General features: G+C 43.5%; 1 protein-coding gene across 2 annotated transcripts in view; it reads right to left on the reverse strand.

The window, feature by feature from the left end:
- Positions 1 to 1,319: 1,319 nt before the first annotated feature.
- Positions 1,320 to 16,771, reverse strand: part of LOC310864245 (endothelin-converting enzyme 2-like) — a 49,119-nt gene continuing 33,667 nt past the window's right edge. Inside the window, exons 10-19 of one of the 2 annotated variants that reach the window (XM_083772862.1) lie at positions 16,562 to 16,676; positions 15,468 to 15,578; positions 15,011 to 15,109; positions 13,487 to 13,564; positions 10,219 to 10,292; positions 9,516 to 9,626; positions 8,963 to 9,030; positions 8,476 to 8,666; positions 2,279 to 2,374; positions 1,320 to 1,575 (exon numbers count right to left, since the gene is read on the reverse strand). In XM_083772862.1, coding sequence (XP_083628988.1) covers positions 1,396 to 1,575; positions 2,279 to 2,374; positions 8,476 to 8,666; positions 8,963 to 9,030; positions 9,516 to 9,626; positions 10,219 to 10,292; positions 13,487 to 13,564; positions 15,011 to 15,109; positions 15,468 to 15,578; positions 16,562 to 16,676 — 1,123 coding nt within the window. In that variant the 3' untranslated portion in view covers positions 1,320 to 1,395. Of the gene's footprint in view, positions 1,576 to 2,278; positions 2,375 to 8,475; positions 8,667 to 8,962; positions 9,031 to 9,515; positions 9,627 to 10,218; positions 10,323 to 13,486; positions 13,565 to 15,010; positions 15,110 to 15,467; positions 15,579 to 16,561; positions 16,677 to 16,771 lie in introns of both variants that reach the window. The other variant, XM_083772861.1, reaches the window with a different exon arrangement.

Below are 16,771 nucleotides of genomic sequence, written 5' to 3' on the forward strand. Positions count from 1 at the left end.
CTTAACAGGCCTTTAAAGTGGTTGGTTATGATTGCGTTTCACGTCCTCGACGACCGCCTGGGGGACTGTGTTGTTTGGGGGGCGTCTCCATGGGAACCAGAAATGTCAACGTGTCCTTTTTTGTCTTCGTTTTGGTCAGTCAGACGGTCGGTCGGCCGGCCGGTCGGTCGGCCACATGACGCTCACTAGAAGCAGCAGGCAGGAGGAGGCCTCCTCTTATCACAGTGGTTCTCAAAGTGGGGTCAGGGGACCCTCGGGGTCCTTGAGGGGGGTTCCAGGGGTTCCCCCGGGGAAATGGCCAATAGTTATAGGAACCAGATGGACCCTTACGGGTAACTGCAACTCTGATACCCCCTTTTCCACCGGTTGGTTCCCAATGGGAACCGGTTCAGTTATTTTTTGGTTCTTATAGTCCAAGAGCCAGAGCTCCAAAATTGGTGGGAAAAACTAGACCTATATTCAATTGTTTATAGGATAAATACATGTAAATTAATACATGATAACCCTTCCACAGTAGTAGCTTTTTCATATTTTCTATTATTTTGCATATTTTCCTACATAATGCCTCATTTGCATATTTAAAATTTGTAATACAATAAATCATTGTCTTCGTGTAAGTAATCAATTGGGGAAGTGTCATGGCAATAACCATCTAATATAGGTATAGTTTTGCCCACTCGATTCATAATTAACGTTCCAATTTTGGAGCTCTGGCTCATAGACCATAACCACAAAGAACTGAACCGGTTCCCATCGGGAACCAACCGGTGGAAAAGGGGCCTCTGAGAGTGTACAAATGGAACAAGATGGACCCTTATTGCAGGCTCCATGTGGTTCCATTTTTGTACACTCTCAAGAAAGAGTTATTGGGGGGGGTCCATGACCTAATGTATACCAAACTGGGGGTCTGTGAGAGGGAGGATGACTGATTTAAGCAGTCACACCTGGCCTGAGTCAAACTAGAACTGGACTCAGAGCTGGGTGTGGCTGCGCACCTGTTGTGCATGGACTTGATCAAGGCACAACAGGTTAAATCAGTCATCTCCACAAACACTCAGGAGATCGCCTCTCCTGTGTAATGTGAGATTATTGTGTATAATTCCCTGCACGTGGAGGAATAAAGGTACAAACTCAAGAAAGCACCACAATAGTTTACACAGGAGAGGCGATCTCTCCACTGTCCGGACAGAGGCTCTCTCTCCTCAGTGTTTGTGGAGATGACTGATTTAACCTGTTGTGCCTTGATCAAATCCATGATGCACAACAGGTGCGCAGCCACACCCAGCTCTGAGTCCAGTTCTAGTTTGACTCAGGCCAGGTGTGACTGCTTAAATCAGTCATCCTCCCTCTCACAGGGTCCTTGAAATGAAAAAAAGTTGTCGAACCACTGCTCTTCTACCACACCTGACAGCGCTTCTGACCCGGGTTCATGGACGACCCCACGGGGCAGTTGAAGTGCTGGGAGAACTCCGGAGAGTTCGACAGCGTGCCGATGACCCGGTACCGGGGGGGGCTGTGGGGGTCCGTCATCAGGCCCTCGTGGGCGCTTTCTGGGGTCCTCACAGAACACCACACCTGATGGGAGTTAAAAAAAATGTTTTAACCATTCTGACCTGAGATCAGATTCTACAAAATGTCTTCTACATCCTGACAGTTTTCTGAAAAAGCTATGTTTCTATATGTCAGTGGTTCTTCGATTTTTCAAAAATAGCAGACCTACAAGCTCGTAGCGCGCCACTCGGTGGCGCGCTATGAGCTTGTAGATCTGCTATTTTTCAATAGCTAAAGCATAACATAATGCTAACACCAAAAGGGGTTCCCGCCCAGAATGGGTTATATTCTTTTTAGTTTTCTATAAAAGAAAAATTTACATCATATCATAATGTTTGTGTAACAATTTATAATCTGTTCAAACCTATTTGACAAAAAAAAATGATGCATTCTAGAACTGATTTTCGTTCACATTATGTTAATTATGTGCCGATTTATGAGTTTTGGACAAAAATCTGTAGGAGTGGGAGTACAACGTGGGATTTGAAGAAAGCAGTGCCTATATATAGACAAATTCACAGAGGGGTGCCCTGCAGGGCGCGGCCATTACTGAGGGGTAATCCATGGAGCAGGTGCTCCGTAGGCCAGGTGTAGCTAATCAGTGCTGCTGCGCTTAATGGTATACACCTCAGTAATGGCCGCCGCACCCAGTGCAAGCCTCTGTGAATTTGTCTATAGGAAGTTGCGTAACGATTAATGATGTTATATTGTCCAGTTGTCCACCCACCTGGGCGAAACCGACGAAGAAGAGTTGCTCATTGGTGAGGTTGACAGCTGGTAGTCTCTTCTCCTCGCCATGCGTCTGTACCCACGACCTATAGGCCTGGGAGAGGGTATTCATATTATTATAGCATTACACCCAAGACCTACATATAGGCCTGGGAGATGGTATTCATATTATTATAGCATTACACCCAAGACCTCCTATAGGCCTGGGAGATGGTATCCTGCTACCCTAATAGACAGGGGGTACATAAGCACATGGCCGTTTATCCCTTCTCTTTCTCCGACCGAACCACACTTTTACCACACATCTCTCTATGCAAAATAATTTCTGCACGCTCCCAGAATACATATAGGCTACATTGCATTCACTCAAATGTCTTATTTACTTTACAAATATTACTTTTGTGAAACACGCTGTTGTTGCGCAAGCTCAACAGCCTACGTCCAAATCGTCATGTTGGGGCCAGACTGGCCAGTCCTTCACAGTGACACGCGTTACATGAACCACGTGACCGGGATGGTTTCTTACCCCTCAATGTCGTGTTTAATAGTTGTACTTCTGAACACATTTGCCTGTGCGTGCTTAATCGTTGTACTTCTGAACACATTTGCCTGTGCGTGCTTAATCGTTTGCACGCCCGACGCGTCAACGCCCGTGCATTCTGTGCTTGCATGCGCATTTCCCAACTCTCAGTGATTTATCCACACATCGCCCTGTGTGTGTGTGTGTGTGCGTGTGTGTGTGTGTGTGTGTGTCAAGTCGCCCTCCAGCCGCAATTGCAAGAGCTGAACCCAGACTCACATCCATTCCATGCACATATTAGTCCTATATTTACTACAGTACGCCTGACAGACAGTGTCGTCGTTAAGCAGCTCAACCCTGCAGCTCAACCCTAGCTGACAGGAGTGACGGTGCTGTGCTGTGCTGTGAGTAAACTGACAACGCTTGGCTTTCTGACATCCCTTTCTCACAATCTACAACAATAGATTTGTTACTAACATTAGGTTGTGGCGAAGTAGAAACGTGGAGAGCAGATAGTGTGTTTTGGACAAACAGGCTAGCATTGTGTTGATTTGGGTCAAATGGAGTCTATATGGCTAAAGATAAATTAACACATGATGTCGGTGGGAGAGGAGTTATTGTGTGTTTTGAACAAACAGCGTGGTGTTGTTTTGTGTCAGCTGAAGCTTCATGTGTTTGTGTTGGACCGCCTCAGTGTGGCCGTATAGGTCATGTGCAACCTCTTCCAGAGAGAGATGGAGACACTAAGGCCCTTTCCCAATTCCTTTTTTAACCCTACCCCTCAGCCCTTGCCCCTTCCCCTTGTCCCTACATAATGAGTGTCAAGGGGTAGGGAGATAAATCATCCCCCTAGGAATTGGAACGTCCCTAAATATTGAACGTCCCTTGTAGAAATTGATATACAACCTGTTCTCAGAAAATAGCTGATCTGCAAGCTCACTACAGGCCAGTGGTCCCCAAACTTTGATGGCATTTCTGTCTCTAGGACCCCCAATTTATATTGTAAAATCAATGTTAATTAACTCTGAGTGTACAAACTATCATTTAGCCCATAACCCACTTTGGAAACTACTTTCCATTTGATTTAAGCTGTAGAGATGGAACGTAAATATAACATTGCTGTGGTTATGATGAAATAAATATATTGTAATGTTGGTAGCCCACCATGCAGAATGTAATTCAGCTAGATATAGCTCATTCTGACACCTGCTCAACAGTTGTACCTGATTAATTGATTATTGTTTGTATAGCATGGGTACAGATATATATACAGGGTTAGAAAAAGGAAAAACAATTTACAGTATAGAAAGAAGGGGCTGTGGTCACTGTTCATTGTTTTTAATATCATTAAGAACAGAGTAATTTTCTATCAATGAAAATGCCATCGTGATTCATCTCCATCCAATGTATAGTCTGTACAGCAGCTTGCAATCTGTTCTGTAGCTGGTTTGCCTGGGGGAAAAAACAACACCATTGCTAATTAGTTATGTAAGTTTTGCAACTTGTGGGGATTAGCTTAACATTGGTCATGATAAAACCATAGCTATCACTGCAGCGCGAGTAGCCAACGTTATGCAGTGACAGCGTTATGAAGGTACAGTAGGCTATTTCACGGCTTTTAAGAGCTCCAAAACTGCAGAATGTTGACATATCGTGGTCTGGGGGGTCGGACTGATGCCTGCTAATAAGCTAGCTTGCATCCGTGTTGTATCACCGGCGATAAATAAAAAAGAATAAAGCGCCGATGCGGCGCCAAATGAATGGGTAACGTTGTATGAATGCAACGCCGTATCATATCGTTAGTTCACGTGAGGTAACGTTAACCTTTGCTAGAGATTGCGATATTTTTGGCGATGCAGATTGTTAATACATTCAAATAATATTGGTTATTATAATATTTTTCCATAATAAAGGACATAAAAGGCTTCTTACCTCGTCCGCCTTTCAGCCCTCACTGCCCCTCAGTGATGTTGCTCCGTTTGAAGTCCCGTCGAGATATCCCTTCAAACGAAGGGGATTCTAGCCCTAACCCTCAGCCCTACCCCTCGCTCCAAAGACAATTGAGATAACCCTTCCCCCTCACGTGAACACAATTGTCAATTGTCTTTGGATGGAGGGGTAGGGCTGAGGGTTAGGGCTAGAATCTCGACGGGACTTCAAACGGAGCAACATCACTGAGTGCTGAAAGGCGGACGAGGTAAGAAGCCTTTTATGTCCTTTATTATGGAAAAATATTATAATAACCAATATTATTTGAATGTATTAAAAATCTGCATCGCCAAAAATATCGCAATCTCTAGCAAAGGTTAACGTTACCTCACGTGAACTAACGATATGATACGGGCGTTGCATTCATACAACGTTACCCATTCATTTGGCGCCGCATCGGCGCTTTATTATTTTTTATGTATCGCCGGTGCGCCGGTGATACAACTCGGATGCAAGCTATCTTATTAGCAGGCATCAGTCCGACCCCCCAGACCACGATATGTCAACATTCTGCAGTTTTGGAGCTCTTAAAATCCGCGAAATAGCCTACTGTCTGTACCTACATAACGCTGTCACTGCATAACGTTGGCTAATCGCTGCAGTGATGTGGTTTTATCATGACCAATGTTAAACTAATCCCCACAAGTTGCAAAACTTACATAACTAATTAGCAATGGTGTTGTTTTTTTCCACAGGCAAACCAGCTATGGAACAGACTGCAAGCTGCTGTACAGACTGTACATTGGATGGAGATGAATCACGATGGCATTTTCATTGATAGAAAATGACTCTGTTCTTAATGATATTAAAAACAATGAACACAGTGACCACAGCCCCTTCTTTCTATACTGTAAATTGTTTTTCCTTTTTCTAACCCTGTATATATATCTGTACCCATGCTATACAAACTGTTAATACAATAATCAATGAATCAGGTACAACTGTTGAGCAGGTGTCAGAATGAGCTATATCTAGCTGGATTACATTCTGCATGGTGGGCTACCAACATGAGACAAAATTACAATATATTTATTTCATCATAACCACAGCAATGTTATATTTACGTTCCATCTCTACAGCTTAAATCAAATGGAAAGTAGTTTCCAAAGTGGGTTATGGGCTAAATGATAGTTTGTACACTCTCAGAGTTAATTAACATTGATTTTACAATATAAATTGGGGGTCCTAGAGACAGAAATGCCATCAAAGTTTGGGGACCACTGGCCTGTAGTGAGCTTGCAGATCAGCTATTTTCTGAGAACAGGTTGTATATCAATTTCTACAAGGGACGTTCAATATTTAGGGACGTTCCAATTCCTAGGGGGATGATTTATTTCCCTACCCCTTGACACTCATTATGTAGGGACAAGGGGAAGGGGCAAGGGCTGAGGGGTAGGGTTACAAAAGGAATTGGGAAAGGGCCTAAATCTCAGCTGGAGAAACATGTTTGCATGCCTTGCATGCTGTGTGCTACTGTTGAGTCTGTCACTCACTTTCACTGATTTATGGCATTGTCTTTCTGTTAAAATCCAACTATGTTAATTTAGGAACTCTGGACATATTAGGTCATTGTTTATTAACTGTGCACACGTGTAGCCTATTGTATGTCAGACTGTATGTCTGTCACCCCACAGTCACAATCCTTTAGTAATTAGGCTGTGGAAATATTCACACTACTTTTACAATGCGTTGTCAACACGTGCTGAGTTGACAAAGATTGACAGATTTCGGATAAGACTGATAGTTTATCCTTTAGTAATTAGGCTGTGGAAATATTCACACTACTTTTGGATTTGCAGGCCCGGCGCCGCGGGGGGCAAAGGGGGGTATATAGTTACAGACAAAACAATGGTACATTTCCAGGCATTCAATTAAATTCCATTGCTTGAAAGGAAGTAAGGATGCATCTTAATACAGGATGCAGCAGCATCTTAATGATCTCCCATCTAGAACTGGAAAAACAACATTCCTCACCTATAGGCCCATCCTTGGGGTGGGGAGGGGTGCTAATGTCATTGTTGCAGTGGTCAGGGTGCTTAAGTGGGCAGCTACTTCATTTGTTTGTAAAAATGTCAATAATAAAATATATATATTTTTATATTTAGCTATTTTGGAATCCATGTAATAATAACAATAACAATACTACTAATAATAATCATAATAATAACAATAAGCTTCTTTGTAAACTCACTCATTTACAAACAAGCTCACATCAGAACAATAATCAATGTAATAATAACAATAATAATAACAACAACAACAATAATAACAACACCAATAACAGTACAGTACAGTGCAATACTAAGGAGTGCAGTACAATACTAAGGAGTGCAGTACAGTACAAAGGGGTACAGTACAGCACTCGCATCGCCCTCCCGCTATTGCCTTCTTCCCATTTGCCATGCATCGAGGATGCGCTAGGATGAGCGGGCCGCAGGCCCGCGAAATTCTAGTTCATATTATTATAGCATTACACCCAAGACCTATAGGCCTGGGAGATGGTATTCATATTAGTATAGCATTACACCCAGGACCTCCTATAGGCCTGGGAGATGGTATTCATATTAGTATAGCATTACACCCAGGACCTCCTATAGGCCTGGGAGATGGTATTCATATTAGTATAGCATTACACCCAGGACCTCCTATAGGCCTGGGAGATGGTATTCACATCATTAGCATTACCATATGTGTATATAAATCAAAGTAAAACTTTGATTTATATACACTATACAAACCCATTTTAGTCCTTTATGAACGCATCTCAGACTATCATCATCAATCAATCAAACTTAATTCATACGAGATGTTCAGGACGCGTAGCAGCCTTCAAATCCGGTCCTATATTGCGATCAGAGCAATGGCCACCGAGATGTGGCCTTTTGAAGTGTTATAGTCAGGCAGTCGAGGTGTACGGGTGGGACATTTGGTATATACTACAGTATATAGTCTTTTTTATTGGCCTAAAATATTGTTTATATACATACATTAATGAATCCACTTGCTGTCACTATTGGGCAATTTCTTTATAGGGGTTTTTTGTGACCCTACCATTAACATCCTATGGCTGGCAAAAATGTAAAACTTTCCTTTTGCTTTAAGTACATAGCATGTGACAAACTAGGGTGTTTTCATGATTCTGAATCCATTCCAAGCATTAGTTTTGCACAAAATACACTCCTTGAGCTAATAACAGCCATAGCCACAAAATGTGCTGACCTCATCACATTTGTGCTGACCTCATCACATTTGTCATGACAATTCAGAATCATGAGAACCCCCTAATTTGACATGTCACATGCTACTTAAAGCATAAGGAAAGTTTGACATTTTTGACAATTTTGCCTGCCATAGGATGTTATTAATGTATGTATATAGACAATATTTTAGGCCAATAAAAAAGACTATATACAAATTTCCCACTTTAATCAAAAGAAGCCTGTCGGCTGCCGGACTATTAAACACTGCTGCCTGTAATGTCCCACATGTGTGCAAGTCTGGATGTTATGTTTGTGATGTCCACCATCCACCCACGAGGCAATTTGAATATAGCGGATAACTAGCACAATTTAAGACTAGGTCCTTTCTCAGGTTTCTTAGCCTTGTAGTGTTACTAGCTTTAAGGTGCTTACATAAGTATATGTTATAGTTATTAGTTGTCACATTAATAACAGCGGTATACTGACATTATAAGCAGCCTTCAGTCCTCCGTTGTCAGCAATGTTCTCTCCCAGTGTGTTCTTTCCGTTGATGTGTTCTCCGTTGACCGTGTAGCTGTTGTACTGCTCCACCATGCACTCTGTCTCCTTCTTAAAGAACTCCAGAGACGAGTTCTGCCACCACGGACGCAGGTTACCCGTCTTATCATACTCCCTGCCTACAGACACAGACACAGACACAGACACAGACACAGACAGACAGACAGACAGACAGACAGACAGACAGGCAGACAGGCAGGCAGGCAGGCAGGCAGGCAGGCAGGCAGGCAGACACAGACACAGACACAGACACAGAAAGACAGACAGACAGACAGACAGACAGACAGACAGACAGACAGACAGACAGACAGACAGACAGACAGACAGACAGACAGACAGACAGACAGGTTAGTCTCATCATCGTCGTGCTCACAACCGACACAGAGTCACACAGGTGGGATGTGATTGAACGCACCCTGGTCGTCGAAGGCGTGTGTGAGTTCATGTCCCATGACCACTCCGATCCCTCCAAAGTTCAGCGCTCTGAAAACACAACACAATCATCACTGGTTACAATGTTGTCCTTTGTCCAAATGCTACATTGATTGATTAAGTAATTAAATGTTACATGAATTAACACATTTTATGTAAGAAAATGTTATATTAACTGGCTGGGTTTCATGTGGAATTCTCCACAACCAACGAACCCCAGCTCTAAGGCTTCGTACACACATAAAGGACAACTGTGCTGTGCTCTGCCTGTCTGTTTCAGGGCCGCCCCAATGCTTTTCCAATGGAAGTCACGTGGTTTGACCCCCCCCCCCCCCCCTCCCCCGATCACACACAACTGTTTGGTCAAACCACGTGACTTCCATTGGAAAAGCATTGAGGCGGCCATGAAACATGGACAGCACAGAGCATGTTCGAAGCCTAACCCTGACCCTGACACTAACGAGACAGACAGACAGACAGACAGACAGACAGACAGACAGACAGACAGACAGACAGACACATGTAGATCAACGTACTTTGGGTGGTCGCGGGCGTAGAAGGGAGCTTGTAGGATGCCAGCTGGGAACACAATACCATTCTTGGTGGGCATGTAGTATGCATTTACTGTAGGAGGAGTCATACTCCACCTGGAGAGGAGAGGAGAAGGGGAGGGGAGGGGAGAGGAGTGAGTGAGTGAGTCCGTGACTTCTGTGCCCGTGTTCTGTATCCCTGTTGTATTTTTCCTGTGTTCCTTTGTTTTGAGTTGGTGTGTTTTTCCCTGTTTCTTAGTTACAGTTTTGCTTTACACTGTGAACCTTTATTTTGTAATCTTGTTTTGTGCCTTCCTGTCTGCCCCTGTAGTTCTGTTCCTGTCTTGTCTCACTAGTCCTGTGATTGCCAGTGTTTCCACCTTAGTTCTGTTGATTGTCTGTGGTGTTCACCTGTGTCTAGTTAACCCTTGTCTATAAGTATGCCCTTTTGTTTTTAGTCTGTTGTTCGTTTGTAGATTGTAAATCAGTGTTTATTTTGCTTTTTTCCATGTTTTTATTGTTTCCCTGTGCTCCTAGTTTTTCTTTGTTTCCTCGTGTTCCAGTGTATGTTCCTGATCTCCGGTTTTTAGTTAATAAACCCCCTTGTATTCGACCTGCCTGTCCTCTGCCTTTGTCTGTGCTTGGGTCCTACACCTCTCTGCCCCGCACTGTGACAGTGAGTGAGTGAGTGAGTGAGTGAGTGTCTTACTGGTCTCTGTTGGGAGTCTTGCGGAGTTGGTCTGACATCACCCTCGCTGAGAAGTTGTAAAAGTTCAACATGTTCTGAAAGAAGTTGTCAGCTGTGACCTCATACTGAAATAGAACGGAATGGAATAGAACAACGTAGACAGTCAGTAGGTAGACAGCAGATAGAATGTATGACCTGGCCATTCATTGATTGATTGAAAATGTTGTTCACAGTGATGTATAATTTGATAGCTCATGTCTTAAACAGAGGCCACATTGTCATAAATCTGGTATAGGTTAAAGTGTCCCGAGAACTGGTTCTGGGGAAGATCTCACGGTTAGAAACTTGCCCCAGAGGCAGTTACTATTTTTGGGAGCCATCCTTCAATCCCTAGGTTGAACATTAACTACCCCAATTTGTTAAGGTTATCTTGGGTACATAAGGTTCACACAGTCATAGAACAGAGTAAAACTGCTTACAGTATTTTACAACTAGGCCCTGTAAAAACAGGGTCTCTGTTAAATTGCTCTCCGCACCCCAGGGGGTGGAGACAGGCTTATCTCACAAGTAATATGGTCTCCACTGAAATCCAAACAGCTGTGTGGGTGTGTTCTGGGAGATCCACTCCACTCCTTTTAACATAGAATGTAATTGTGTTTAAATCAGTTAAACTGTTAATAATATATTCTGTATTTCATTACTTAGTTTCACATTCCGTTTGTTTAAGATTGAACTATAAAGGTATTTGAATGTAAAACATTGCAGAGTTATTCTTATAAATGGTAAATATGTTTCATTTTGTGGTTTAACACATGCAGGCTATTTTGTGTGTCACCTAGACTAGGCCTTACCACTGATTGTTTAGTAAAGGTGGGACATTTCAAGACCCACCTCCCAGGTTTGGGAAAGGGCAGGTCCATTGTCATGCATATAGACCGATTCCGTAGCGGGTCTCATGGTCGCAGCCTACTTATTTCCTGTAGGCGGACTCGACATAGCTGCGGGAGTAAAACCCTCACCAGGCGCACCTCTTCCACTACAGTGAACGGCAGAGTGACTGATGTTAGTTTGCCTCAAACTTTACTCCTTTACCTGCTTTTTTACTAACACTAACATTACAAAGATGCCCAGAACATCGAGATGAACCTGTGTAGTTTATGGCTGCTCCAACAGTAGTGGCAACATAAAAAAAAAAAAAAACGGAATGTCAAAATATCCACCGCGGTGGCTGAGACCAGAGCCATTGAGTAATGGTTGAGACAAAGCAGTGAAGGGTCCTGAAAGATACATAATTTCAGTCTTACCCAATACCCAATCTATCTGTTTTATGAACACAAGGCTGCTGTATTTTATACCTCATACTAAGCATTTAAAGTATGAGGTATAAAGTACAGCAGCCTTGTGTTAATAAAACAGAAATATTTGGTATTGGGTAAGACTGGCGTTATGTATCTTTCACTGCTTCGTCTCAACCATTACTCAATGGCTCTGGTCTCCGCCACGGCGGTGGATATTAGACATTCCGTTTTATTTTTATTTTTATGTTGCCACTACTGTTGGAGCAGCCATAAACTACACAGGTTCATCTCAATGTTCTGGGCATCTTTGTAATGTTAGTGTTAGTAAAAAAGCAGGTAAAGGAGTAAAGTTTGAGGCAAACTAACATCAGTCACTCTGCCGTTCACTGTAGTGGAAGAGGTGCGCCTGGTGAGGGTTTTACCCCCGCAGCTACGTCGAGTCCGCCTACAGGAAATACGTAGGCTGCGACCATGAGACCAGCTACGGAATCGGTCTATAGGCTGCAGGTTTCATCTTGTTAACTTGTGTTCACTCCGTGTAAGTAGATTTGAAGAGACTTTACATTGTGTAAACTCCATGTTTGGGACCTTTGTCTCCTGAACTTTGTCAACTGAGAGTAACTTTGGTCAAATAAAACTTGATGCTACAAACTGGTTGAATCACTCCGTCTGGATCCTTTTGAGAGAAATACCGCTGATTGGTCTACACGGCACAGAGTCTTGATCGAGAATATACGTCAACAGTATGTAGAATGGGTACATTTCAAACAAAAGCACAAGTCAGACAGATTTTACGAAAATTGCACGCTGCGTTCATGATTTGAGGCTTTTTGTTCAAAACGGGCCAATCCTGCAAACTCTGAAAGCCAATGTTAGCCAATTAGGATGGAATATGAAATATCGGACAGATCCGTCTTGAGCACATGACTATAGAGATAGTGTGTAACGATTTGCGGGATTTTTGGACAAAATCTGGAGGAGTAATATCAAAAACATTGTTTTACAAAAGTCGGCCTCCTGGTGGCTCTATATAACAGGCTGTTCTGGAAGATTTGGGGCAGAGGTTCATCGTTGGCATCCAGGGAGTGTGTGTGTGCAAAGTTTGGTATCGACCGGGTTAACGGTGCCGGAGATTAGCTGTTCACAGACAGACGGACGGAAGGACGCACGCACACACTGACGGACAGAGTGCATAAATGATATCATTGCATATATTAAAGACGGAGTGCCCCCAAAGAAAACATGATCATCTGGTATTTTGATTATACTAGGAGGAAGATCTTTTTTCAAAAAGGTATACAGAAAGTTCATTAAATATACCTGGTTTTCCCCTTAGCACCACCCACCTAAGCTGCGCCGTTGTATAATAATAAGGGGAGGGGCTGATTTGAGTGTGTTTAACACAATTTTTACATACGACGTATGAGGCCGTCATAAGGATTAGAAACTATTGTAGCCTTGAACGTGTCTGTACGTCATAGCGCATCCTCAATGATACGGGGCGAGATAAGAATATTCAGAATGTTTCCTCTTTTTTTTTTGGCATTTCGCTTTTCGCTTGCCGTACGCTAACGCTCTGTGCAATTATTAGCTTGTCATTGACTCGCATGTTAGCGCGGCGGAAAGAATGACTCGTATCTCCTAATCCAGGGCGCTCTCCGTGGTTATGAATGGATCGATATGCTGGCGCTTCATTTCTGCTCCTCATCCGTCTCTCCCGCAAAATATGAACGCTTTTTGGATCATATATCGTATAAATTAAAACGATCCGGATGTTAGGTCAACTCTGTCAAGTCAACTTTTTTAGGAAAGTGTTTCCGGTTCATGGCTTTCAGAGTAAAAGCGAACAACTCCGGGCACCCCAGAGCTCCTATTTTGATGCACTTCCGGCACTAAATGTTTGTTAACTCTATAGACACATAAAAAATAAAATAAAAGTACAAAACTATGCCACCCAATATTTAATAGCGGCGTCGCGTGATGTCACTCACCCCGTCATAAACATCGTCTAGTTCTTTGGAGTCCAGGATGAAGTCTGGGAAGCCAATCATATCATAGATAGCGTCTGCCTACACCCAAGACATGCAGGCAAAGAGAGAGAGAGACACGAGGACACAGAGACACATGGAGAGACACACAGATATGGATAAAAAAGACAAGGTAATGATATTAATAATTGACTGGGATTTATTTTTAAGTACTCAAAAGACGCTTTATACATGTGTGGAGGCCATGTTTGGGGAGTGCATTTCAGAGGGTCGGGAGGGGGCAGCCCTGTCGCCCCAGGATACGTTTTTGGGGATCTTAAGGACTCTGGACCTGAGGGAACGGGATGGGACATGTGGCTCGAGGAGGAGGAGGGTAGCCAGGTTGGGCAGTGTGCCTTGTAGGTGGTGAGGAGGAGTACTTTGAAGTCAATTCTTTGTTTGACAGGGAGCTATAAGGCTGTACCCTAGACCTTTTTTTAGGACTCGAACTTCGGCAGGAATTTTCGAGCGAACATCCGGACCATTTGTTTCTAATTCATTCAGCTAAGACAACAGCATAGCTTGCTCGTTAGCTGTCACTCGTTAATGTGTTCCACCTGTGTACTCTCAAGGTATGAATGCAGCTTCAGAAGCGCATTGCAGTGGGCACAGGGCAAAAGCAGAACCTCCGTCACCGTGACCGTTTTGACACGCTCATAATCGCATTCTCGCCGAGATATATTTTCGAGTTAATAAAAAATGAAAATGAAATAAAAACGAATGGTTCAAGCCCATTAATTAAGATTCGAGTGCCAACCCTAACGAGCGAACATTCGAACCTTGAATGTTTGGGGACAGCCTGACAGGGAGCTAGAGGAGGTCATGAAGGACTGGTGTGATGATGTGATCTCTGGAGCGGTGTGGAGGTGTTTTGGACAGATTGGAGTTTATTGAGGGTTTACTTTTAGATGATACCGTAGTAGGCCGTAGATAGAGGATGCTATTGCAATAGTCCAGCCCGGGATGAGATGAAGGCCTGGATGAGGGTTTCGGCAGCACCTTATAGGTGTGCGGATGTGTGTGGAGGTTGCTGTGACACACGGGAGCCGTTGCTGTCGAGCGAGAAGTCCTGGGTGGAGCGGGGTGAGGGAGTCGGTGGCCGATGATGATTATTTCTGATTTGTTCCAGTTGAGTTTTAGGTAGTTAATAGGGTTTAACCCATTTTGGGTGTCAGCATTATGTTATGCTTTAGCTATTGAAAAATAGCAGATCTACAAGCTCATAGCTCATAGCTCTATGAGCTTGTAGGTCTGCTATTTTTGAAGAATCGTGAAAAGTGACATGAAAGTGTTTGAGAACGACTGATATAGAAAAACATGGCTTTTTTCAAGAAAACTGTCAGGATTTAGAAGACATTGTTCCCAGGTCAAAATGGGTTAATAGGGTTTAATTAATTAAAGTATACTGTGTAACTTTTTCAATTAAACAAAAGCTGGCTTTGATATAATCAATATAACACACAATTACAACCCCCCAACCCCCCTCACCTTGTCTTTCGCAGCCTGTCTTGTCTGTCCGTCCATCCAAGTTAGTTTGTCCAGCGATTCTTTAAACGCTGATCGAATCCCATTGATCATCTCTTCAGCCTGACAGACAGGGAGAGAGAGGCAGGGACAGAGAGACAAAGAGAGAGACACAGAGGTAAAGACAGGGAGAGAGGCAGTGACAGGCAGGCAGTGAACGGGAACCATTTTGGTATTAGCATTATGTTATGCTTTAGCTATTGAAAAATAGCAGACCTACAAGCTCATAGCGCGCCACCGAGTGTCGCGCTACGAGCTTGTAGGTCTGCTATTTTGAAAAATCAAAGAACGACTGACATTTTTAGAACCTGATCTCAGGTCAGACTGGGTTAATCAGACCAGTGTGTGTCCAGTGGAAACCTCGTATGAATCTGATCTCAGGTCAGAATGGGTTATAGTGACGACGGCGAATGATACTTACTATCTCTTTACTGTGTTTGTCAAAGGTGTGTTTGACGAAGAGCGCTCCCAGAGCAAAGCCCATGGTGTCGTCTGTGTTCCCAATGCATGTCTGCCAGCGAGGAGTGCACGACTGGAACCATAAACAGCAACATTACTAATACTATAAGCAATAGACCGTATTCACATGGCAGCCATCTTGCTGTCAAGTCAATGGCAGGGTCCACCTCGAGGACTGTCTGAAGAGGACGAGACGCGAAGGCCGTACGGGCGACGACCATGTTGCTCAAAGAAACATGCGCCGTTGAGACCAGGACGTTGTACATGCCCAAATTTGTGCATGTACAACTTCCTGGTCTCAACTTTCTTTCCTTCCATGTGAGCAACAGGGCGTCGCCCGTACGGCCTTCGCGTCTCGTCCTCTTTAGACAGTCCTTGGGTACAGCCTGCTTGTTCAATGCAAAGTGCCAACATGGCCGTGGTGTGAATATGGTCTGTGTGCGCGTGCACCCCCTTGTGGTGCGCAAACGCCCTCAAGGGGGTTGCGTGACTTGAAAAGGGTAAATGGCGGTTTTATGGTCTTATTTAGCGCAAACGGCAAAATCCGGTAAGCACAGCTGTAAGGAGGTGTATAGAGCAGCTGTGGGAGTATATACAGCAGTGCAGTGCAGTGAGTGACATTCCATGATTATTTGCCATAATCATATTTAAAAATATATATATATTTTTCGGCCAAATTCAATAAGATTAACGCATTTTGGGCCGGGAAGCCCTTTTGGTGTTAGCATTTATGTTATGCTTTAGCTATTGAAAAATAGCAGATCTACAAGCTCAGCTACGAGCTTGTAGGTCTGCTGTTTTTGAAAAATCGAAGAACGACTGACATAGAAGACAAAGCCAAAACAGTTTGGGGACCGCTGGTCTATTGTATTGGTGGTGATAATAGTATTCTGTAGTATAGTAGTTGTCAGTAGTAGAAATAAAAGTAGTAGCTCGCTCGGTGGTCGTATATCTGTAGTAGAAGTAGCAGTGTTCAGTAGCAGTAACACGTAGTAGAACTGGTGGCTGATATATGACTAGTAGACATACTAGTGACAATACTAGTAGCAGCATCACCTTTTTGGTTCCGTACAGACTCTCCAGTAGTTTGTCTTGTGCGTTTTCAAAGCGTTGGTCCAAACTGGACACACCTTTCTGGACCAGTGACCAGATCATGTAGTTGTTCAGCAAGCTACAGACAGACAGAGGCAGAGGCAGAGGCAGAGACAGAGACAGAGACAGAGACAGAGACAGAGACAGAGACAGAGACAGAGACAGAGACAGACA

The sequence above is a fragment of the Protomyctophum parallelum genome, assembly GCF_964188405.1.
Source record: "Protomyctophum parallelum genome assembly, chromosome: 9".
Classification (NCBI taxonomy): domain Eukaryota; kingdom Metazoa; phylum Chordata; class Actinopteri; order Myctophiformes; family Myctophidae; genus Protomyctophum; species Protomyctophum parallelum.